Source organism: Rhineura floridana, chromosome 8, assembly GCF_030035675.1.
Source record: "Rhineura floridana isolate rRhiFlo1 chromosome 8, rRhiFlo1.hap2, whole genome shotgun sequence".
NCBI lineage: Eukaryota > Metazoa > Chordata > Lepidosauria > Squamata > Rhineuridae > Rhineura > Rhineura floridana.
The window spans coordinates 69,200,097-69,225,830 of record NC_084487.1 but is presented as its reverse complement, the minus strand read 5'-3'; the positions used below and the strand labels follow the sequence as shown (position 1 = coordinate 69,225,830).

The 25,734-nt window shown below is 37.8% G+C and overlaps 1 protein-coding gene across 8 annotated transcripts in view; it reads right to left on the bottom strand.

Moving 5' to 3' along the window:
- CAPS2 (calcyphosine 2) overlaps positions 1 to 25,734 on the bottom strand; it is a 52,458-nt gene that overhangs the window by 13,183 nt on the left and 13,541 nt on the right. For 4 of the 8 annotated variants that reach the window (XM_061639716.1, XM_061639724.1, XM_061639719.1 and 1 more), the window contains 7 exons: positions 22,556 to 22,669; positions 21,934 to 22,001; positions 19,757 to 19,876; positions 15,787 to 15,861; positions 14,006 to 14,101; positions 13,817 to 13,910; positions 4,154 to 6,175 (listed from right to left, as the gene is read on the bottom strand). In XM_061639716.1, the coding sequence (XP_061495700.1) occupies positions 5,399 to 6,175; positions 13,817 to 13,910; positions 14,006 to 14,101; positions 15,787 to 15,861; positions 19,757 to 19,876; positions 21,934 to 22,001; positions 22,556 to 22,669 (1,344 nt within the window). In that variant the 3' untranslated portion in view covers positions 4,154 to 5,398. Of the gene's footprint in view, positions 1 to 50; positions 206 to 1,103; positions 1,181 to 2,337; positions 2,457 to 4,153; positions 6,176 to 13,816; positions 13,911 to 14,005; positions 14,102 to 15,786; positions 15,862 to 19,756; positions 19,877 to 21,933; positions 22,002 to 22,555; positions 22,670 to 25,734 lie in introns of those variants that run through there. The other 4 variants (XM_061639720.1, XM_061639723.1, XM_061639722.1 and 1 more) reach the window with 3 other exon arrangements.

Sequence of the window (25,734 nt, the reverse complement as noted above, 5' to 3'; positions counted from 1 at the left end):
GTAAACGGGGACCAGAAGACTCCCTCAGGAGAGAGTTCCTGACACCATACCTTTTCAGAAACTTCTAAATGAAACATTTTCAGTGCCTCCTTGAAGTCTGCTTTTGTAAGAATTCCGTTTTGCTTCTCTTCCATTTCCCGGAAGTACTTTCCTAATCCCGTAACAGTACGAACTCCTCTTTTACTTAGCTTTTCTCTTAGCATATCTGAGAAGATAAAAGCAGAACATATTTTAATATTGTCTATTCTGACTTTCTAATTATTCTCTGAGGTCTTAAGCAGAGATCTTTCCAAACCTTGCTACATGAGATACTTTTAATTGGAGATGCTGAGTATTCAGTCTAGGACCTTCTTCATGCAAAATATGTGCTCTTCCAGTATTCTAAGAGAGAATATTTTTTAAAAAAATAAAGGTTTCGTATCAGTAAATAACTAAATTTATTAGTTACAACGCAAAGCAGTCTAAATGTCATGAGAAATTCTTTAAATCTAAGACTGTGAAGAATATTATGAAATTAAAGTTAAATGAGTTAATGTTGTTCTGTTATAAAAAGTGTTTGTTTGGCAACAGTTAACTAAATGAGATTGCCAGTTTTACTTCTGACTGAGGACTGAGAGATATAATGCATGTAATGTCAATGCACAGCTATGCTTATAGAGTTATTAAAGAGGTGACTATGTCTTGTGACGTTTTCCATTATGTCAACTGGGATTAGAGACAATTATTTTTATATGGGTTAGTGGACTCAAAAAGGTCAAGGTGTAATAGGCCATTTAATGGACATTCCATTTGAAACTCAATGAACCTTAATTAAAGATCAATGGCATGTCAGGTTGTCATAGAGACCCTTTTGATTGGTTAAAGGATTCTGACTGAAGAGAATAAAAGGTCAGACACAGCACTGCAGACTGACAGGCTCTCCTTGCCTGAAGAGAACTGGGAGCTGAAGAAGCAGCAGCTGCCAACAGAGGAAGCAGCGTATATGGAGCAGGGATTCTATGCTAAACAATATAAAGATGGGATTTTACATGTAGAGATTTTAATATAATAAATTAAAAAGTAAAACCCATCCTTCTATGAAACATAGAATGGGATATACAAACCTTGAATATTCCTAAAAATATTCTTGCCATCATCTTCCTGTCTGAGAGCATGTTTTTCATTTTCCACATCAAATGTCCTATAATATATGCATTCATTAGAGTCACATTACACATAACAGAAGTTAACTTTCGTAGATATACTCAAATTATCTTCTTCTACAACTATGCTAGGAAAAAGCAGCTTTTTTATAATTTGCAAAATGCTTTATATTACCTAATCAAAATTCAAGAACACCCTTCAATAGGTAGGCAAGGCAGACAAAGCTGGTAAAAGTACTCTTAGTTACCTACACCACCTGGCAATCCAAGGACTGCACTGGATTCAGGAGAACCTGATACTTTAGGGGGAATTCAACCCCATCCAAAACAAGTTGCATACCTCCATCTTGATCAGCAGAATGCCCAATTGCCATCTATCTTATCTAGATTAAGTTTTATTTTAGTGTTTTCTTGTTTCTAATTACTAACTTCCTTCTAATTTGCCCTGGTGAAGAGTTCTTTCCCTCACTCACCTCCAAAAACAATCACTATGCTTTTATGGCTGATCACTGAATCTTAAGCCTGCTAAGCTATCATAAAAGTCCTAGAAGTAGGGATCAAGGATTACAGGAATACACGTGGCATTCATTGCAGTGAAAACCTTTACTAATACTTTTCTCTGTCTTTGTCCTGCTCCCAATTTCAGGATTCCCCTTATATTTAGTAATAAAATTGCTGATTTCCCACATTTAGAAGATATCACACATAGGTAGTTTTATTATTTTGCTTACAGAAAGTGTTTTGTTTCATAAAATGCATCAGCTACAATTGGAAGGGACAATTCATGCTGTTTCTTTTCTCTGGCAGGTAAAAGCAGCTAAAGGAGGAAAATGGCTTGATAAGAAAGTATTAAGAAGACCCTCCTCACCCCCAACACTCATCTCTCCCGTCAAATAAAATTGAGCAGCTGCATTTTCTGAAAGAAAAAAGAATTGGAGAACTAAATGTAAGATATAGTTCTGCCTGTATGTTTCTTCCATTTGCCTGGAGTCTTCATGAAAAGGAAGGACAGTGCGTCACCTTCTTCTCCATCTTACTAACAGTAATTTCACAATCTATCTCTAGTCAAGATATATTTAAGCCCTTAAAGATCAAGCAAAAACCCCAAATCTCCAAAGACAACATGAATCTTCAATTGTGAACACGTTTTCAAAACAAGAAATGAAATCTGACCGGTTAGACTAAATCCACTTACTTTAGAAAAGCTTTAGCAGTTTCATCAATATTTGTGACACGGATTGTAAACAATGGTTTCTGTTTAATACTTTCTGGAAGGCCAGGATGATGAAGGGTCAAAAAAGTTAGGTCTGCTCCCTGTGAACAATACAAATGATTTACAAGTATGCTCTATTTTTACAATATTCCACAAACAATAATTCATTCATCACTATTATCTTCATAAAGATTAATAATTTCACATATATTTGACTTACAGGATCTGGAAAGCATTAAGATCTATGTCCAAGATGCAACCACAGATACCATTTGGTTGTTAAACTCAATCTTCCCCTTTCTTCAAAGGTGTTTATCCAATATTCTCCAAAGTTACCAGTTACAACAGCCACCATTCACCTATATTTCTCATTCCTCAGCTGTCCTTACTCATTTTGCCAACCAGCTACCCACCAGCTCAATTCTACCCAAATATCTTGTCTATTTCTCGAATACCTCAACTGACTCCTCAAGTTACTTCTACCTCCTGACAATGCCCTCATTAAGCAACAGACTCTTCTCTGCTTCCTTGCCTTTGTCAGTTGTTCCATTGTCACAGAACGTTTTCACTGCACAGCGTGGAAAAGTTTTAGTTACTAGGATTGTCAAGAGTACAGCAACATTAAGCAAACACATTCAGAGTGGGTGTGGCTCAATTAAAGACATGTCTAGTCAGGGGAAATGGATGAGGGAAGGGAAAATCAGTATTTACTAATAGGGCAACATGAATTAAGAGTTCTCACCTGTTCAAGATTGTGGCATGACCCCCATGATTGTTACATTTTTAACAGTGACTAGTTACCAAGAATCTGTATAAAATTAATATGTTCAGTCATTTATTTCAAACTGTATAAGTTTCTTCCAATAAGTGTCTCAAGGAACAGATGAACAGCTAACAAACCTATCCTGACTGTTGGATAGCACAATAACAGAAGAGGAAAGATAGGGTCAGTGTGGGGTCTAAGGAGAAAGAAAAAGGGGGAGCAAGCTGCTCTTTCCAATTTACTTGCAAGGCATGTCTATAAAAGTAGTAACATTTTAACTCAAGCCTTTCTAAACCCAAGCGTTCACAGATCAAACTGAACTGTATTTAATTTCTTCTTTGTTTCAAAAAAGCAAATATTGTCCAAAGGAATATATAATCCTCAGAGAATCAAGTATTAAAAGCTATATGACCTCTTTTTCATAACTTCAGTTTAAAATCTCTTGTAAGTTTTGACTTTGCTATACGGGGGAAATATTTTATTTCCATCCTGAATACCATGCATCTTGTGCAGATAAAAACCTTCTCTAGGTATGAAAATGATGGCCACCTAAATGCGTACACATCTGCCCTCAAGTTCTTTTCAACCCTGGCAAGCTTGAGGCACATCTTCAGTCCACAGAATGCCTGGCCCAGTTGCCACAACCACCAACATTAATGCTACAGACGGTGGAAGGAGTTGCAACAGCACTCAGAAATCAGTTGGGAGCTTTTTCTCAGCTAGAAACTTGCTATGACTCAATTATGGCTGCATCAGTGAATTCTGCAAAGAAAACTGCATGGATTCTCTGAAGCCCAAGTATGCCTTATTCCTCTATTCCTAGAATGAGTGTAGGACCGAAAACCAAAACAAATCCCTAACTATACAAGCACTCTCTTTATATTAACTGGGCCATATAATAAAGTGGGTCCAAACATTATTTATATATTTTTCTTTTTTTTAATAATTTTTATTCAAATTTTCAAAAGACAAACGAAACAAAGTAAAAAAACATAATACAACAAAAAAAATAAAAATAAAATAGTTGACTTCCGATTTGTCGCAGATCAGCTATAAGTATATAATATACATCAAACCTGTCCCTTAATATATACATATAGGATCACTTTTCTCCATAGGCTATCTTAGTTAATCGTCAAATCCCAGTATCATCATTTTATTTTGATCTTTCAACAAAAAGTATAAGAGAGGCTTCCATTCCTTAAGAAATGTGTCTGTCGATTTTTCTCTAAGTAGACATGTCAATTTATCCATCTCTACTAAGTCCATTAATTTCAATAGCCATTCTTCCGTTGTTGGTGTTGATTCCATTTTCCACTTTTGTGCATATAATAATCTTGCTGCCGTAATCATATATAATATTATTTTTCCATATTTCTTTTCTATTTGTTTATCCATAAAGCCCAATAAAAAAAATTCTGGTTTTGACTGAATATTTATCTTTAGAATTTTTTGCATCATCCTACCTATCTGTGCCCAAAATGATTTTGCTTTTTTACACAGCCACCACATATGATAAAATGATCCTTCTTGTTGTTTACATTTCCAACAAACATTAGAAACATTACTATACATTTTTGACATATGTCAACGGTACCAACGGTACATCATTTTATAAAAATTTTCTTTAAGATTATAGCATAATGTAAATCTCAAGCCTTTTTTCCACATATTTTCCCATTGATCCATTTGTATGTTATAACCAAAAAATTTTGCCCACTTTACCATACACTCTTTTACTTGTTCTTCTTCCATATCCATTTTCAGTTAAGAGTTTATACATTTTCGCAATTATATTTTCATCATTTGTACACAATCCTATTTCAAAATCAGATTTACTTATTTCAAACCCATACATTTTCTTGTCCATTTTATATCTTTCTAACAACTGTAAATAGGCAAACCATTGAGAACTATATCCTTCCTTTATCAGTTGTTCTCTCTCTTTCATTATATATTCTCCATGTACATTTTCTAATAGTTCTTGATAAGTTAACCATTTCTCTTTTCCAGCCATTTCTCTTCTGTAAAACGCTTCTTGACTTGAGACACATAATGGTATTTTCGAATAGAACCTTAGTTTATATCTATTCCATATTTTCAACAGAGGACGTCTTATAAAATGATTATTAAAGTCTACATTTACTTTTACTTTGTCATACCATAGATATCCATGCCATCCCCACTTCAGGTTATGGCCCTCCAAATCCAATAGTCTTTTATTCCTCAATAAAATCCATTCCTTTATCCAGACTAAACAGCAGGCAGCAAAATAAAGTCTCAGATTTGGTAATCCCAGTCCTCCTCTTTCTTTGGCGTCTTGTAGTAATTTAAATTTAACTCTTGGTTTTTTCCTTGCCATACAAATTTAGAGATATCTTTTTGCCATTGTTTAAAAGGTAAATCAGAGGATATTACAGGTATTGTTTGAAACAAAAACATCATTCTCGGTAATACATTCATTTTTATCACAGATATTCTACCCATTAATGACAATTGTAGTTTATCCCATTTTAGCAGATCTTTCTTAATCTCTGTCCATAATTTTTCATAATTATTATGAAACAACTTTGAATTTTTGTTTGTCATAATGATACCTAAATATTTCAACTTTTTCTCTATTGTAAAATCTGTCTTGTCCATTAACTCTTTCTGTTCCCTTAAAGTTAATTTTTTCACCAACATCTTTGTTTTTTGATTGTTGATCTTAAATCCTGCTAACGGTCCAAATTCTTTTAATTTGTCCATCAATACATTAATTCCTTCCAAAGGGTTTTCTAATACAATTATCAAATCATCAGCAAATGCTCTCAGTTTATATTCTTCTTTTTTTATCTTTAATCCCGAAATCCTTTTATCTTGCCTTATATCTCTAAGCAGCACTTCTAAGACCAGAATAAATAGAAGGGGAGATAATGGACATCCCTGTCTTGTACCCTTTTGTATTTCACATGAATCCGTTAAATCTCCATTAACAATTATCCGAGCCTTCTGAGATGTATAAATCGATCTAATCCATTTTATAAAATTGTCTCCAAAATCCATTTGCTCCAAAACCTGAAACATAAATTTCCAATTCAAATTATCAAATGCTTTCTCAGCATCTAAGAAAATCAAAGCTGCTTGTTTATCATTTCGTTGTTCTAAATATTCCAACACATTCAAGACATTCCTGACATTGTCACGTAATTGTCTTTTAGGTAAAAACCCCGATTGATCTTCCTGGATAAATTGTTGCAATATTATTTTCATTCTTTCTGCCAAGATCATTGTAAAAATTTTATAGTCATTATTCAATAGAGATATCGGCCGGTAATTTTTTGTTTTAGTTAAATCTTGCTCCTCTTTAGGTATTAATGTTATGTTAGCATTTTTCCAACTATCCGGTATCTTTCCCTCTTGCAAAATAGAATTCATTGTATACTGTAAAGGTAGCAAGCGTTCTTCCTCCAAACATTTATAGTACATTGCAGATAACCCATCTGGTCCTGGCGCCTTTCCTGATTTAATTTTGTTTATATAGCTTCAGATATCTCTCTTGACGTGATAGGACCACTAATAGCTTGTCTCTGAAAGTCTGTAATTTTAGGCAAATTCTGTTTAGATATATACTCTTCTATTTTTTCAGATGGGATTTCCTGACACTTGTACAATGATGAATAATATTAATGAAAAATCTTTTTGATTTTTACATTATCTGTCAGCATCTCATCTCCTTCTTGTATCTTTAAAATAATATTTTTTTGACGTTCTTTTCTTAATTTATATGCTAACCATTTCCCCGGTTTATTTGCAAATTCAAAAGTCCTTTGTTTAGCAAAATTTAGTTTCCTTTCCATTTCTCTAACTGTCAGCATTGATACTTGCTTCTGTAACATTTTAATTTGATTTACAATAGAAACTTTAGTTGGATTCTTTTTCAATTCTTCCTCTTTTTGTTTTATTTCTTCCAAAATTAATTGCATTTTCTGTTGTTTCTTTTTTTTTAATTCAGAGTTACATTTAATAAAATATCCCCTCATAAATGCCTTACTTGTATCCCAAACAATATTTTCATTTGTTCCTTTATGTAAATTATATTCAAAAAACTCTTTTAATTTCTTCTTACATTCTTGTACTACTTTGTCATTCTGTAATAAAGATTCATTTAGCCTCCATCTAAATCCAAGATTTTTTTTTTAAAAAGTTAATATCACAGGATTGTGGTCCGAAAAAGTTTTTGGTAATATATCCATTTTAAAAATATCTTTCACTAGATTTTTAGATATCCAAATCATATCAATCCTCGAGAATGTTTTATGTCTTTCTGAAAAATAAGTAAATTCCTTTGCGTTATCATTTATATATCTCCAGGTATCCACCAATTCTAAATTTTCCATCAGTTCAAAGCAAATCTTCGGTAATTTACCCTGTGTCTCTTTAATATATTTTTAAGAAAGTCTATCAATTTTTGGTGAGATTACCCCATTCCAATCACCCATAACACACCAATGATCATATGAAAACTCTGACAATTTTTCCGTAAGTCCTGTGTAAAACCTTGTTTTATCTTCATTGGGGGCATAAATACCCACTATCAAAATTTTTATGCCCTGTAAAGTAATTTCAACCCCCACAAATCTACCACTATCATCCAGTAATATCAATTTAGGAAGCAATTGTGGGTTAATGTAAAGAACAACTCCATTTTTTTTCTTGATCCAGCCGAAATAAATTCTTCACCCAAATTTTTACAAATCAAATATTTGGAATCTTTCTTCTTAATATGAGTTTCTTGTAAACAAATTATATCCAATTTTAATTTTTTCAAATAATGAAACACTTTCTTTCTCTTCTGCGCCGTGTTGGCTCCATTTATATTCCAAGTTAGATATTTGTAATCCATCTTTAAGCGTGTATTTTAAAATGTACCTGATGCTCCCTTTAATCCATCATCTTCCTTCCCCTCCTCTGCATGTTCCTGTTGACTTTGTTTCCCAGGAATTATATCCATATCTTTGAGTTTATCTTCTTCCATGTCTTTTGAAGCTTTTCTCAAGAAATCCCTTGCTTTTTGAACAGTATTCAATCGATATTTCTGTTGTCTGAATGTAAAAATCACTCCTTCTGGAACATCCCATCTAAATTGAATTTTGCATTGCTTAAGTTTTTCTGTAAAGAAAGCATATTCTTTTCTCTTACGTAAAAGTCTAATAGGAATTTCTTTCATCACCAGTATTTCCTTACCATCAATTTTAAAGGTATTGTTGAAGTATTGTTGTAATACCATATCTCTGGTCGTCTTTTTTATAAAGTGAACAAGCACATCTCTTGGAATTTTTTTCATTGTTGCATATCTGGAATTAATTCTATAAACTTTATCTATTTCAAATTTCATCCGATCTTCATTCAAATCCAGAAATTTTACTAAAGCATTAACAATTTTATCTCTGATGTCTTCACCTGTTTCCTCAGGGATTGCACGGAATCTCAAACAATGTTCTTTATTACTCAATTCAATCACAGCCATGTAGTCCAATTTTTTTTCTAATTCCAGATTTAATATATCTGTTCTATTCTCCAAGATTTGTACCTTTTCTTTAGTATTTTTTGCATCCTCCTTTATTTGCCCAATTGTCCCTTTAATCTCATCCACTTGTGTTTTAATATAGTCTTTTATATCTATCAATTCAGTTTTCATTTCCTGTTTTATATCACTAATCCCTTCCATTATTTTTTGAAACATATCTGGGGGTATAGCCCCTTCCTGTGGATCAATTGAACCTCTTCGCTCCTGAGCCTTAGCTGCTTTTTTAGTTGTCATTCTCAAAAGAAGCCTTTAATTTCTAATATTAACCACTGTTCCAAAACCTAGAGGCAGTCTATTTCTTTTTTTTTCCTCCACCAACAAAAGAGTTAATATTCCAGGCCTGTTATTATAGTCCGGCCAGCACAGTTCTTATCTACGTCCAGGAATGCAAAACAATTCTGGTTCACAACACCAAGCGATTAGTAACATATACGAACAGCAGATTCGTCCAAAAAGAAATAATCCAAGGAGAAAAATAGTCCAAAATATATTTCCATCAAATAATAATTACCTCTCATCCGTTTTTAATCTTTAAAACTCCAAATTCAGGCCAGCTTTTTGTCGTAAAAAAATATATATAAATTGTTTACATTTTCTTTCTTCCTTAATTATATTTAAAAGAGAAAAAGTATGGCTCACCCAGATTTCTCAGTTGCTGATTCGTAAACAAATCCCTTTTATTGTAGTAATTTAAGCCAAATGATAAGATTTAGACAGAAGGAGGCTCGCTGGTTAAGAACGTTTTTAGAAAGAAAAAAAAAGCTTCGCTTTTTTTTCAGTACAGCTTGTTGGAAGTCCTGACTCCGTCTTCAGCCGATCGGTATGCCTTCTTATCTCAGGGAATTCCTGATCAATTCCAGCAGCCGACAGCTCAACGAAGTCCTGTGGAAAATCTGATCGGTTCACCTATACCTTGGAGAACATTTAAGCAAGTCAAAGTTTCCTCTTGGCTGGCTTTTAAACTGAAAAAAGCTTCCTCTGAGGCAGAGATCTCTCAGAGACAATCACCAGCTGAGCACTCACTTCTGGGAAGTCCATTATTTATATATTTTTCATAGAATCATAGAGTTGGAAGGGGCCTTGTAGGCCATCGAGTCCAACCCGCTGCTCACAGCAGGAAATCCACAGCTAGAGCATCTCCCGCAGATAGCTGTCCAGCCTCTGCTTGAAGACATCCAGCGAAGGGGATCCCACCACCTCCCTGGGCAGTCGGTTCTATTGCCGAACCGCCCTTACTGTCAAGAAGTTCCTTCTAATGCCCAATCTGAATCTACGCTCCTGCAACTTAAAACCATTAGACCTAGTCCTACCCTCTGGGGCAGCAGCGAACAAATCTGTACCTCCTCTATGTGACAGCCCTTCAGGTACTTAAAGAGTGCAATCATATCACCCCTCAACCTTCTCTTCACCAGACTGAACATGCCAAGTTCCTTCAACCTTTCCTCATAAGACTTGTTCTCCATACCGGCTATCATCCTCGTCGCCCTCTTCTGAACCCGCTCTAACTTGTCTATATCTTTCTTAAAATGAGGCGCCCAGAACTGAACGCAGTATTCCAGATGAGGCCTGACCAATGCAGAATATAGTGGGACTATTACTTCCCTCGACCTGGAAACTATAGCTCTGTTTATGCAGCCCAAAACTGAGTTTGCCTTTTTTGCCGCAGCATCACACTGCTGGGTCATGTTCAACTTGCGATCCACTACAATTCCAAGGTCCTTCTCACACGCACTACTGCTAAGCTGGGTATTTCCCATCCTGTACCCGTGCATTTTGTTTTTGTGGCCTAAATGCAGAATCCTGCATTTGTCTTTATTGAATGTCATTTTATTAATTTCAGCCCAATTTTCTAGTCTATCCAGGTCCCTTTGGATTTTATTCCTGTCTTCCATTGTGTTAGCTATCCCTCCCAGTTTCGTATCAGCTAGATACGATACAGCTAGATACAGAAACAGTTTTCAGATCAATATAAAAAACAAAACACTTCAATGAACACAACTATTCTACCAAATATTATTCTTTAATCAGTTTTTTACCCTTGAATTCTAAAATATACACCAACATCTAAAGCTAAAAAAATCACAAGTCTTCCATTTTACCAAAAAATATTTGAGAATATTGGTAAAAACATAAAAACCAATTAACAAAATGTTCTTTAAATACATTCAAAGCAGGAGACCATTTAGGGAGGCGCATGGACCCTTGGATGACAAGGAAGCCAAAGGTGTGCTAAAGCAGGATAAGAGATTGCAGAGAAACTAAATGAATTCTTTGCATCTGTCTTCACAGTGGAAGATACAGTGCAGATCCCTGAGCTAACGTTTGCAGGAAGAGAGTCTGAGGAACTGAGGCAAATAGTGGTGATGAGAGAAGAAGTTCTAGGCTTAATAGACAAAATAAAAAATGACAAATTGTCAGATCTGGATGGCATCCACCCAAGAGTTCTCAAAGAACTCAAATGTGAAATTGCTGATTTTCTAAGAAAAATACGTAACTTGTCCCTCAGATCCCCCTCATACCTGAGGACTGGAAAGTGGCCAATATAACGCCAAACTTTAAAAAAAGGATCCAGGTGGGGTTCTGGAAATTACAGGCTGGTTAGCTTAACATCTGTCCCAGGATATCTGATGGGAAATATTGTTAAAGATAAAGTAACCAAGCATATACAAGAAGAAGCCTTGCTGAAGCAGAACCAGCATGTCTTCTGCATGGATAAGTCCTGTCTCACTAACCTATCAGAGTTCTTTGAGAGTGTCAATAAGCATATAGACAGAGGTGATCCAGTGGATATTGGAATTTAAAAATTTTTTGAACAAGATACGTCACAAAAGACTCCCAACTAAGGTTAGCAGTCATGGAATAAGAGAAGTCCTCTCATGGATCAGAAACTGGCTACAAAACAGAAAACAACGAGTAGGAATAAATGGACATTTCTCCCAATGGAGGGATGTGGAAAGTGGAATCCCTCAAATAGTATTGGAACCTGTGCTTTTTAACTTGTTTGTAAATGATCTAGAGTTAAGGATGAGCAATGAGGCAGCCAAGTTTGCTGATACTAAATTGTTCAGGATTATTAAAACAAAAAGGAATTGCAAAGAGCTCCAAAAAGACCTCTCCAAACTGAGTGAATGGACAGTAAAATGGTAAATGCAATTCAATGTAAACAAGTGTAAAGTTATGCATATTGGAGCAAAATAATCTTTATTTCACATATATGCTCATGGGATCTGAACTGGCAGTGAATGGTCAGGAAAGAGACCTTGGGGTTGGACTGGACAGATTGATGGAAGATGTCAGCCCAGTATGTGATATCTGTGAAAAAAACAAATTCCATGGTAGGGATCATTAGGAAAGTTATTGAAAATAAAACTGCCAATATCATAATGCAGTTATACACATCTATGGTGCAACCAATTTGGAATACTGCACCTCAAAAAGGATATTGTAGAATTGGAAAAGGTTCAGAAAAGAGTAACCAGAATGATCAAGGGGATGGAGCGACTCCCATATGAGGAAAGGTTGCAGCCTTTGGGTCTTTTTAGTTTAGAGAAAAGGCGAGTAAGAGGTGACATGACAGAAGCGTATAAAATTATGTAAGGCATGAAGAAAATGGATAGGGAAAAGTTTGTCGCCCTCTCTCATAACACTAGAATTCATGGATGTGAAGCTAACTGTTAGTAGATTCAGGACAGACCAAACCAAAAGAGCACTTCTTCACACAGAGCATAGTTAAACAAGAGACAGTGACGGTGACTAACTTGGATGGCTTTAAAGAGGATTAGACAAATTCATGGAGGATAACGCTATCAACGGCTACAAGCCATAATGGCTATGCTCTGCCTCCATAGTCAGAGAGGGTATTTTTCCAAATACTAGTTGCTGAAAACTGCAGGAGGGGACAACACTCTTATACTCAGGTCTTGCTTGTGGGCTTCTCATGGTGTCTGGTTGGACACTGTGAGAACATGATGTTGGACTAGATGGGCCACTGGCTTGATTCAGAAATCCCTTCTTATGTTCTTATGACAGGTGGAAGGCCACACTCCAAGTTCATACCCTGGAAAGGGAGTTTGGAATCCTACACAAACACCTTTATCAAAACAACTTTTATTATAAATGGTGAAGGAATACCTTCTCTCCTGCAGATGCTACCCTTACAAGGCTGTGCTCTTTCTTGTACAGTGAACTGCAATCCTTTTATCCAGCTGAGCCCCTTATGATGCTTCTGTGGTGCTTCTGTGAGGCAATGCTCTTGCCCTGCTCCAGATCCCTCTGCACCCTGCAGCCGTTCTTTCCCCCATCACTGCTTTTTGTCCATGCCTCCACAGTCACTTCCACCATTTGACCAATCTTCCCTTATCAGAAGTTCACAACACTTTCTTCTTCTGTGGCCCTCAAATTCCTTCTTTTCTCTCTTCTTCTCCCTGGCCTAAGTGACCCAACTGTTACTTTCCCAATTCTCCGATTCCATTAGCAACAGTTGCCAAGACTGCCCACAACGATCTCACATTCAACATTAAACAAACATCATCTGCCACATTACGCACACCTGGATTTCCTTAGTCTGTCCTTGGACGCTTCTCTGAATAAGTAAATGTTTACCACTTACTTATTCTTTCCTGTCAATGTGTTAAGGAAGGTTCAATACTGTTCCTCTCCACTGCCCAATGAGTTCAACAACAAACTGGAGGTTCTTCAGTCCGCCAACAGTTTCAGGAAATGTAACTCTCTTTTTTAATACAGATTAGCAACATTCTAACATTCTTTTTTCCACCTTTGTGGTGGCATATATTTGTTTGGTCTCAGAGAAATTTGGTGTGCCTGTGGACTGGTACTGAACTTTGGGTAAAATTCAACTCCTGCTTTTCTCCAAAATCCTTCACAACATTTTATCTGAACAGTTCTGAAATTTAAAAAATGTCATCCTTGCACATTACAATCAGCATTCTCAGAGGGCATCAAATCTTGATTTAACTAGTAAGTCAAATCCATAATCTCTGTAAAAACAAATGAGCACTTGAGACATACAAGAAAAATATAACAAGATTTGAAAATCGTAAATTCATACCTAACATTACAGAGCTACGATCCCTTAGGTAAACATGGTAATGGAGGTTAACCATACTTACAATATAGACATCATTGAGACAGTATTGTTTTCCTTTTCTTTGTCCACGCTGATGACTATAAATTCCTTTCTGAATGAAAGGCAAAGCTTTTGTTCTGTGCAAAATTAAAAAAAACCAAAACCTTTTAAGTGCTTTCACTGAAAACTAATTGTTCAATAAAATTTTGAAGTTCTTTCTTGTTCTACATACCTATTTTTACCAAATTGTCGATATTCATAAACAGTTAGAGATTTGTCACATGCAAAGAAAAATCCAATCAATTCTCGACAAGCATCACGACCATTTCTATAATGGTAACAGAAACTATCATAAAGGGTTTTTTTAAAAAAAATAGCAGATTCCCCATCAACTGAACAGACAAGAATTTCACACCATCTTTCTGTATATTTGGCAGGTGAGGTACAATATCTACCACAACAATAATTTTTAAAATACAGTGCAAATGAACAGATGATTTACTTCTTATGGTTGCAGGCATAATCCCCACCTCCTCTAAGCACATGGAAGAGTTTTGTCAACAATTTGGGGCTACATTCACACAGCTCTGATTCACAAATGGGGCTTTTCAGCCCATAAAAAAATGTGCATGCAGCACTCTACTACTTTGTGCACATAATGTTAGATAAAGGCCACAGTATACAAATTGTGTAATCTTTTTATTTTATTTATTTGAAATTCTTGTACCCCACTATTCCTCCTAAATGGAGCTCAGGGTGGCTAACAACCAACTGATAATCAATCATACAAAATAACACATCAGTTAAACCACAAAGTCATGAGAGCAACAATTCAACAGTAAGTAATATCAATAAAACAGTACCTAAAAATAGTTTGCCCATTAAACAAACATATGGCCATAATAAAATATCTACAGCCTCCTTGTAAAAACAGCATTCCTTACCTCCTCTACTCCATCTCCCACACACATATTGGAAGCACACATATGAAACTTCAAAGAGTCAATACTTAACAAATTGCACAGCGCTTTAATCAGCAGTGATATAGCATAGGAACATACAACATAGATCAAAATAATCAGCTCATAGAGCAATAAAAAAACTAATGCAAAATACACAATATTGCATCTTATTCTCTTCTCTTCCATCAGTAGCTGCTGTGATCTCACAATATTTATACACGCACGCACACACGCACACACACACACACAGAGTGACATGTGCAGGATAAGATAAGTTACACCATCACCATTTCCACAACTGCTTACAGTACTGGCGATTCCAATCTTCTCTATTGTACCTTAGACACTGATCTTCCAGTGAAACCAAGGGCTGTCCTTTCTTCCACCCTTCCAACTCTCCCAGGTGGAAGCATTTGCCACCCAGTCTGTCACCCTGAGGTACCCTTCTTCCTTAACTCCCTCGGGGAGAATAATGCAATATTCTTCCATTGTTTTATTAGACCAGGGGCTTTGTCCCTGCAAGCTTTGTGCACCAACCCCTGCCCCACAGGCACACACGTACGCTAGCATGCACGCACACACAGAGCCAGTCTCCCAAACACACACACAGACTCCCAACCCCCCTGCATCTCGCAAACACAGATTCCCAAGCACCCCCAAACACACAGTAAGGCAATTCCCAAAACACCCTCCCAGGCACTTCCTGTCACCCCATTTAGGCAACTTACCTGCCTCCCACCTGTCCAGGCTGCTGCCACTGCCACACCTCAACTGCTTACTGGTATCCAGTGTTGTTGCTCCGGTTCCCGCCCCCCAGCCCACCCCCTATGTTTGCCCGCCCCCCTCTTTGCTTCCCTCACTTCTTTGCCTCGCTTGCCTGTTGTCTGCCGCACCCCATCCCCATGCGTAATGGCTTACAAAAATATTATACAGTTAGATAGATGAATTAGATAGAAAATAATTGGAGTAAGATATACACAAAAAGAAGCATGCTCAGTTAAAATATACTTGCAAAAAGAAAAAGGGAGTTTAAAACTAGTTTTAGGCATACCTTGATATTAATCTACCATCAAAACGCAATTTGTTGGAAAGCATATTTTCAGTTAATGCTGACCTAGTCCTTATTCTGCAGAAAGAATTTACAATTTTAATTATGCATACAAATAAAACAAGAACATTTTGCACGCTAGCTATTTCTAAAACTAAAAAAGCTCATAAATTATGAGTTAAGCCAATAATAAAAGTGGTAGGGAAAGCCAAAATGTGAATGCCAATTGCTAACTAAACAGCAAATATGACAGGAAATATATTTGTGTGTTCACTCTTTCTAAATGTATAATACTCTCAACTGCAGCCCCTGTTCATGGCTTTCTAGTGAAGATCAATACTATGAGGAACTTCCTTAATTATCCAAACTGCTATTTCAGCTCAGTGTTGAAATAATGCTTATTTATTAAAATATTTGTATCGCATCGTTCTATAAAACAACAAGGTGGCTTACAGTTTCATAACTTAAAACCGTACAATCAATAAAAGCAAAAATTGTAACACTGAATGATATCCATCTAAGTCATTCTTAGAGTAGGTCCAACGAACCGAGAATGGGGCTGCACTGCTGGCCCCACACCTGAGATAGGCTGGCTCCACTCCAAGAGTTGTGATGGATATCTGCCCTGAAAAAGCTTATGGGTGAGTAGCTGCTTCATAGAATCATAGAATAGTAGAGTTGGAAGGGGCCTGTAAGGTCATCAAGTCCAACCCCCTGCTCAATGCAGGAATCCAAATCAAAGCATTCCCAACAGATGGCTGTCCAGATGTCTCTTGAATGTCTCCAGTGTCAGACAGCCCACTACCTCTCTAGGTAATTGGTTCCATTGTTGTATGGTTCTAACAGTTAGGACGTTTTTCCTGATGTCCACTTGAAATCTGGCTTCTTGCAACTTGAGCCCATTATTCCGTGTCCTGAACTCTGGGATGATCGAGAAGAGATCCTGGCCCTCCTCTGTGTGGCAACCTTTCATGTACTTGAAGAGTGCTATCATATCTCCCCTCAGTCTTCTCTTCTCCAGGCTAAACATTCCCAGTTCTTTCAGTTTCTCCTCATAGGGCTTTGTTTCCAGACCCCTGATCATCCTTGTTGCCCTCCTCTGAACCTGTTCCGGTTTGTCTGCATCCTTCTTGAAGTGCAGAGACCAGAACTGGACGCAATATTCAAGATGAGGCCTAACCAGTGCTGAATAGAGGAGAACTAATACTTCATGCGATTTGGAAAGTATACTTCTGTTAATGCAGCCTAATATAGCATTTGCCTTTTTTGCAGCCACATCACAGTTGGCTCGTATTCAGCTTGTGATCAACAACAATTCCAAGATCCTTCTCACATGTCGCACTGCTGAGCCAAGTATCCCCCATCTTATAACTATGCATTTGGTTTCTTTTTCCTGAGTGTAGAACTTTCCATTTATCCCTGTTGAATTTCATTCTGTTGTTTTCAGCCCAATGCTCCAGCCTATCAAGGTCCCTTTGAATTTTGTTTCTGTCTTCCACAGTATTAGCTATGCCCCCCAATTTTTTATCATCTTCAGATGTGATAAGCATGCTCTGTACCTCCTCATCCAAGTCGTTAATAAATATATTGAAGAGCACTGGGCCCTGAACCAATCCCTGTGGTACCCCACTTGTTACTTCTGCCCAGTTTGAGAAGGAACCATTGATAAGCACTCTTTGAGTATGATTCTGGAGCCAACTGTGGATCCACCTGATAGTTCTTCCATCCAGCCCACATTTAGCTAGCTTGCTAATCAAATTATCATGGGGCTCTTTGTCAAAAGCTTTGCTCAAGTCAAGATATATTATGTCCACAGCATTCCCCCAGTCTAAAAGAGAGGTTACTCGATCAAAAAAGGAGGTAAGATTAGTTTGGCAGGATTTGTTCTTCATAAATCCATGTTGGCTCCTAGTAATCACTGCATTGTTTTCAAGGTGCTTACAGATTGACTGCTTTATAATCTGCTCCAGAGTTTTTCCAGGGATTGATGTTAGGCTGACTCATCTGTAGTTCCCTGGTTCCTCCTTTTTGCCCTCTTTGAAGATAGGGACAACATTAACTCTCCCCTCCAGTCATCTGGCACTTCATCAGTCCTCCATGATTTCGCAAAGATAATAGACAGCAGTTCTGAGAGTTCTTCAGCCAGTTCCTTCAATACTCTAGGATGCAGTTTATCGGGCCCTGCCAATTTGAACTCATTCAAAATGATTAGGTATTCCTTGACCGTTTGTCAAGCTCAAGCTCCAATCCTGCCCCTTCTACTTCGTGTTTCCCGGGGGGGTCATACACCCTTTTTTGGGAGAAGACTGAGCCAAAGTAGGAATTGAGCATTTCTGCCTTTTCTTTGTCATCTGTTATCGTTTTGCCATCCTTGTTGAGTAGCTGAGCCATTTCTTTTCTCTGTCTTTTACTATGGACGTACCTGAAGAAAGCTTTTTTGTTGCTTTTAGCATCCCTCGCTAACCTCAGCTCATTCTCTAGCCTTCCTGACACCATCCCTGCAAGTTCGTGACACCTGCCTATACTCTTCCTTTGTGGCCTGGCCTTTTATGTGTCCTTTTTTGTTTTCACGTCATCTCTAAGTTTTTGTGAAGCCACATTGGCTTCTGCTGTTTCCCCCCTTTTTTCCTTGTTACAATTGCTTGCCATTGCGCTTTTAGAATTTCCTTTTTTAGAAACTCCCAGCCATCTTGAACTCCTTTTCTCATTAGGGTTGCTTGCCATGGAACCATACTTACAATTGTTCTGAGTTTATTGAAATCAGCCTTCCTGAAGTCCAGGGTGCGCTTGTGCACAGGCTTCCATGTGTTTGGGGCTACTGAACATGTGGAAGCCTAAGTGTGAGCAGCTGCTCATATATAGGGTTCTTCAGTGCAGGCATCTAGTGCATAGACATTCTGGGGCAGGGTCAATAGATGCCTGACATTAATCTTTCCATGATACCTCCTTATGAGGTTCATACATGAAAGGAGCTATTTCCATTTCATCTAGATTAACCGGCTTCTGGTATGACACACAAAGGTATAGACAGGGCAACTCTGGAGATGTTACCAAACTGGCCCTCTATTCTAAAACTGTAATAAAGTGTCATAAGCAAGATCCCAGCCACATTAAATTTGTTTGCATTGACCCAGCTTGCTGGACTCCAATTTTGGCTGCTTTGTTTATTAAAATTAAATCAACCAGAATACTGATGGCTGATTGGACACCTAGGGTTTTGGTCTCAATCTTTAAGAAAACTGACTGAAGTGATCCCCCAAGCTATTGCCCAATAAGTCTTCTAGATGTTCTTATCAAATTATATCGATGATCCACTAATAGGCAAAAAACCTTGCGGTTTAAGAAAGTATCTATAGCCCACAGATATTTCTATCAAACTTTAGAAAGCAGGGAAATTGGGCAGCTATAGTGAATGCACCAGGGGAGCAGGAGACCTGACCTCCTCTCTGAGATATTGGACTGCCCTACAAATCCGTCAAAATGCAAACACAATTTGGGTTGGTCTTTCACAGTCCAATCCACTTGCTGTGTAGCTTGCAAGAATTTGGTAACATTCTACAGTATAAGTTTGGATGGCACCTAGATAGTTTAATATAGTTAAATCAGTGGTCCTAGGCTTTGCTGGTCCATAGAAACAATTTAATTTTATTCATTTAAAATTTCTATCCTGCCTCTAACAGCATTTGTGGTGGCTTGCAAACATAATGTTAAAATACAGTGAAATGCAGGAAACTTTTTAAAAATCTGAGTTAATAAGAACCAAAAAAACCAAATTCAGACTTGTCATTTCAAGCAAAAACAAAGCATGTCTTTAAAAAAACAAACATCTATTTTAGATAAGTGAGATTATTTTCTCTCTTTTACTGGGACAAATAAATATAGATACACAGTTTGAGATCAACCAAAACTTCATCATGAACTAATTTTAAGAATATATTTAGCAAGACAAACAAACAGAACAGTGTACACTTACTTTGTTTCATGTAATGTTCTTTTTCTAAAGCGCAGAGGTGCTGTCCTTAAACCTGGAAACATAAGATCCTTCTCACAAGTATCAGTCCTCATATTTTGCTCTGGATCACTTATCACAGCTCTAACTCAAGAAATAAAAAATAAAAACACATGATCGTACGGAAGTAGTTTTATGGAATTAAAATGGGGTCTAATTCCTGCTCTGGCAATTGCTATATAGAAGACAATTATCAATAGACCAATCTATTCATACACATTGAAAATAATAACTAATGAATGTTTTATTTAAATTACACATTGTAACAAAGTCTCATTTAGGGAGCAATGCTATCACCAATTAAACTTCACAACAAAAGATTTGGTCACAATCCAGTCCCAGAGGCAGGATGCAATGGATTTGTGAACGGAGAAATAGAAGCAAGTGATCAAACAGTGACCAATGAGCAGTGGGGGAAGGTGGGGAGGAAAAAGAAAGACCCACTTGGTGTATTCTGCCTCTTCCCTACTCACTCTCTTATCCTTGTTACTGCTCAGCTTACAGTTTACTTTTGAATAAAATAAAGGAAGCCCCCCTGGGAGCAGCGGGACTCAATGGTTTTCTCTCACTTTCAGGGGCAATTGTGGGGGGAAAAACTGACTTCCCCCAGTTTTTTCCCCATACAATTCCCTCAGAGTGCCTGAGAGTCTTCCAGTCCCATCTCTCACAAGGGGACCCCTCTGTTCTGGTCAACGTGCATGGTGGCAAGAAGCCCCCTGTGCTAGCTGCTGTGGGCTGTGACTGGCTGGAAGGCTGCTGGAGCTTTCTAAAAGGAAACCATTAAAAAAAAATAGGTAGAGGTAGCACTGGAGTTCTCAGACCACCTCAGCATTAGATCTGCAGATTCTAACAGTACAAGCAGACTCATGATCCAAACTGGGTTGAGCCACCCTGATAGAATCAAGCGAGTCTGGTTTAGAATCCAAGTTCTGCAGATTTTTCCTACTTTCTGCACACACAAAACCAGCATATCAAGGAGAAGGCTCACCACTACTACTTTAAAACTATAAATCCTTTGTAGTTCTAATAAGCAATTTGCTTAAGCTCCAGCTGTGAAATTTTGTGGCGTATATAAGAAAAAGGGAGTGGGGATTGCAAAGCATAGAGCACTTTCTTGGAGGAGAAGGGATGGGGGCAGAGATCTGGGGCAAGCAGGGCAGGAAGTGGTGGGGTTGGTAGTTTATTCTCTTTTGTTTTGTTGTTTGCTGTTTTGCCCTTCCAATGGGAGGGAATTAACTTGCACCACTTCTAAGGAGCTTTTTGGAGGAGTGCGAGGGAAACAAGTAGCCGTAGTGTCCTGCAGAGCCACAACCTTGTGAGCTGCCTTGAGGGCCTTTTGGCCAAACGGCGGCATAGAAATAGAATGAATGAATAATAAATAAATAAATAATAAAATAAATAAAATACAGCGCCTGACAGCATGATTCTCTCCTAGGCTCCTTTAAATACATGATCTCTCCTCACATCAAGGGTAGGAATAGCTCCATGAGCAGGCCTGAATTAATGGATGTGATCAGGACAGAGCATTCTGCCAGCCACCAAGAGGAAAGGTAAGGTGGCAGCCCTATTTCCTTATCCATTAGAACTTGTTTGCCAGATTCCTTTACATTTGTCCTGCTATAGGTTGACAGAGAGACTGGATAACAACCACTACTTAGAACTTAGTACAAATCAGTATTCTTAATATAGTAGCCTAATCCTATGTTTACTCCACAGAATGCCTCTAAATAGGCATACTTAAGAGTGGTTTGTTCAGGTTATCATTTGGTTTATCAACCTCTCACATTATAAAACATAAACACAAAAGTAAGGCACTTTCTGCATATTGGAAAGACGAGGTATAAAATCAATAAATAATGGCACAATCCAGCTGAATTTAGAAACTTATGCTGCAATCCTAACTCCAGTTACCTAGGAGTAACCCCAATGAATTCAGTGGGACTTACTTCTCACATGGTTAACATTGCAGCCTTAGGCTCTCTGCATTTCTACTGATTTCATGTGCTTAACTCTCCCCAGTTAAATTAATAACTCTCCCCGGTGCATTAATAATTTGCATCTCTTCTCCTGGGGAAAACGCATGAATCTACATTGTACTACTATTCTATTTCGTTAATTAGCACTTATATTTGTTATCTTACCTAGATAACTGATCTATCATTACTTGTTCCACTACAGCTTGTTTTTTTCTTTCTGTTGCTAAATCCTCCTGAAAGACAACCAACCATTAAACAGAAAAAATATATAATTTAAGTAGTTCAGAAAATATTATTAAAGTTACACAGGATCATTTGGATAGCTTAAAAATTAACTGTGGATGTGGGTTGTAAAACTGTGGATGTGGGTTGTAGGACACATAAAATATCATCCTCTATAAAGCTTTCACAGATTATTCATAAATTCAGTTGTAGTTATTAGAGACTCATTTTCATTCAACTGCTAAGAATAATGTATCTGTCACATGTGCAAATTTCATTCTAACAGACAGAAAAACTGTCTCCATTACTTCTGCTTCCATTCAGAGCATCACAGGATATTGCTTTAGACTAATCTATGTGACTACAATGATAGGAAAATTTTAACACATTTTATACTCCAATCAAAATCCACATACTGGAATCCTAGGCCATTGCAGTAAAGCTAAACCCAGGGTACTCAGCAGCTTGGAACTTTTGCTTATTTTACAATGTTTACTGAAAGCTAAAAGTAACAGAACAGAAGCTAGTATATAGTGAATTTTCAAACATCCCACAGAAAACTTACAGCTTCCAGTTTTCTTATGTTGTGTTGTGTTGTGTAGGGTTTACTTGCATAGCACTGCTGCAGAAGAGCTTTCTCATCAAGAACTGTCAATTCATCATCTGTTTTGTTTTTAGGCTGCAAATGTAGGAACACAACATGTTATCTAAATATTTCCACTGATAGTCACTTATTCCATTTCATTTCATTTCCTCACTTCAGAATGTGCAAGGAAACATTTGTAGGTTCTAGCCTATACAAGTGTCCTTCCAGAACTCAGTTTTTCACCATCTCTCTACAGTAGGATCACCTTGTGTGCTGGATGAGCAGCTCCAGAAGGGTGGGGGATGGCTTTCCTCAGCTGGGGGTATCCTGAGTCACTGCAAGAGCTCTAGCAGAAAGGGTGGGGGGCATCACCAATAAAAGCACCTGTCGCCCAGAAGACCAGGCCTCTTGTCACCAGATTCCCCACCCACCCTTCCTTGGGTTTAGGTTCTTGCTGAGGACTCCACTGGCCGCTGGTAAACAGGGCTGGAAAGGAGTACTCACTATCAGAATTGGACCAGGACTGTGAGGATTTTGCCTTTCCCTCAATAACAGCATACCATTGTTAGGTGCTGCAGTTTCAATTTTTTCACACCTTGGCAGAAAATGGCATTCAGTGGGACCATCAGATTAAAGGAGAAAACCATAAGGAGTCTTGGGGGCAGCGTATCAGGCCCCAGCCCCAGCTTGAAGGGCCAGCCGTGACATCATTCACTTCAAGTTGCCAAATGTTAGGCTTGCACCACATTAGGGACTACTACGCTGGTAACTATCATGGGTGTGACCAGCAGGAAACCCATGGTTTCAAACAACAGAAGGGTTGTTCAGATTCTGATTCTTGCCCTGTGCCATGCCAACTCTGCTTACTTGCTGTAACCAATAAAAGCTAACCTAAATTTAACTCATACACTGAACTGGTTGTCTCATTTCCTACCCCAGGGTTGTCCGACTGCACATTCTGCACAATTATGAGTTGGTTTAAATTTTCATTATTCCACTGTGCACTTATACACACACATGATTTTTTTTCAAAATACAGAGGACTGAGATAGTTATTGCTCAGAAGCAGAGTTCTGCGATTATAAGCAGCCAGGTTTTCCTTCTGCTAGAATAAATAAAATTAACACAGAGAAATGGGTGCAATAGTTAAGTTTTTTTTAAAGAAAGCTATCAAACACTTTTTAAGAAGAAAGGCAAGGTAAAATTCTTTAACAATTTTTTTTTACAGAATTAATTAAATGGCTCTAAGAATGAAAACCAGAGACAAACATCAAGAGGACAGCTTGAAACCTTTGTTCAGATGAACTGCACAAATGAAGTAGGAAGCTTGAAGAATTCCACTATTTTCAGACATGGGTGTGGATTCAGATGGAATTCGATCACACTGTGTGAGGATCAGATGTCAACATTGCAACTGCTAGTGACTTTCGTTGATACCTTGTATTTTTTTAAAAAAAAATCCTGGTGAACTTTACAGTATCGTTAACAAACTAAGGCCATTTATAATGATATCATGGTTGTCTTAGGCTGCAGTCCTCAATCTTTTTATTACAGGAGTAATCCATATTTATTTCAGTAGCGCTGTGTATAGTTCTACAACTGCAACTATCTTGTCAAAATCAGACGTGTATATATACTAAAGGAAAAGTGTGAAAGAACTGCAAGCTGTTCATTGCTGACTTTCCTCTTAAGAATCTTTTATTATGCCTTCCCAGGTAGTCATTGGCCCAATGACAAAGCAGCGCATACTCTGTATTTAATATTTGCCCCTAATGAGGGGGGAAGTCTGGATGGACCACTTCCTGGTGAAGTTTAGACTTTTGGTGGCAGCCCATTTATGACCAATTCAAATAGTCCACCCTGGAGATCTGGTAGATTCCTCAACGCTCTGGGATTTCCCGGTGGATAGAGCCGATGATCCTGTGGGATGGAGAGATGAAGAGGTCTGTTGACATGATATCTCCCAAGGGTCCTCTCCAATGCTGCAATGTCTGCACTGCACCTTAAGAGTTGTGGGCAGTGAAGCAGGATGCGAGGCAACTGGAACACAGATGGTGGAAAACTCACTCCAAAACTGATCAAACACTTGTTAGATCACACAATTCTGTCTACCAAGTGGCAGTGAAGGCAGCAAAGAATTACTTTGCTGCCAGCATCGCATCCTCAATGTGCCATCTAGCAGTTATCTCAGGTGGTCTGGAGGTTAACCATACCTGAAGTGGCGGATGGCCCTCTGAAGCATTTGGTAGTATGCTATGAGCAGTTTGTACAGCACTTTGAGGATAAAGTTGCTCTGCTCCATAGTGCCTTAGACACAGTGAAACACCAGCACATGACTCCGGTGCTTAAAAGCTTACACTGGCTCTTTGTATATTACCAGGCCATGTTCAAGGTTCTTGCATTAATTTACAAGGCCCTTAAAACATGGGTCCGGGATATCTTAAGGACTGCCTGATCTCTTCTATCCCAGCCCAATCACTGAGAACTTTGGGGGAGTTTTTGGTGGTGGTCTCCCATGGCTTAAATGCATGGCTCATAATGACTAGAAACCACACATTCAATGTACAGGGCCTAAGGCTGTTAAATGCCCTCCTAACAGATTAGACAGGCACCCATCTTGTTGAACGTCAGGCACGTGATTAAGACTTTTTTTATTCTAGCAAGCATTTTAAGTTTTGGTGTTATGGTTATATTATTGTTTTATTTTATGTATGGTTTGATTTTATGTACACCACGTAGAAATGTGAATGATTAAGCAGTATACAAATGTTTTAAATAAATAAATAAAATTTCCCTGATAGTGAAAACCATTCACCAGCACATGCAACATTCAGAATGTGGTCTCCAGCACAGAACATGTTGTTGGATGTTCAGACAGTAAAACAATAAGCAGCTTGACATTATTATTTCATTTCAGAGAACTGCAGAAACAGAAGATAGCAGTGCACAGAGATTTCCACAAAGCTCTCAGCATGAGAATGCGGGTGAGAAAATGCATGTGGTTCTCTCTGTGTGATATTGTTAACTGGCTGTGCTCTTTATTTCCCAGCCAGTAGGATTTTGAATACCTAGTATAACTACTGGAACGCACTTCTATAATGCTGATTTTGTTCTCATTTTGTTGACAATAAAAAGGCTTTAAAATTAAAAAAATAAAT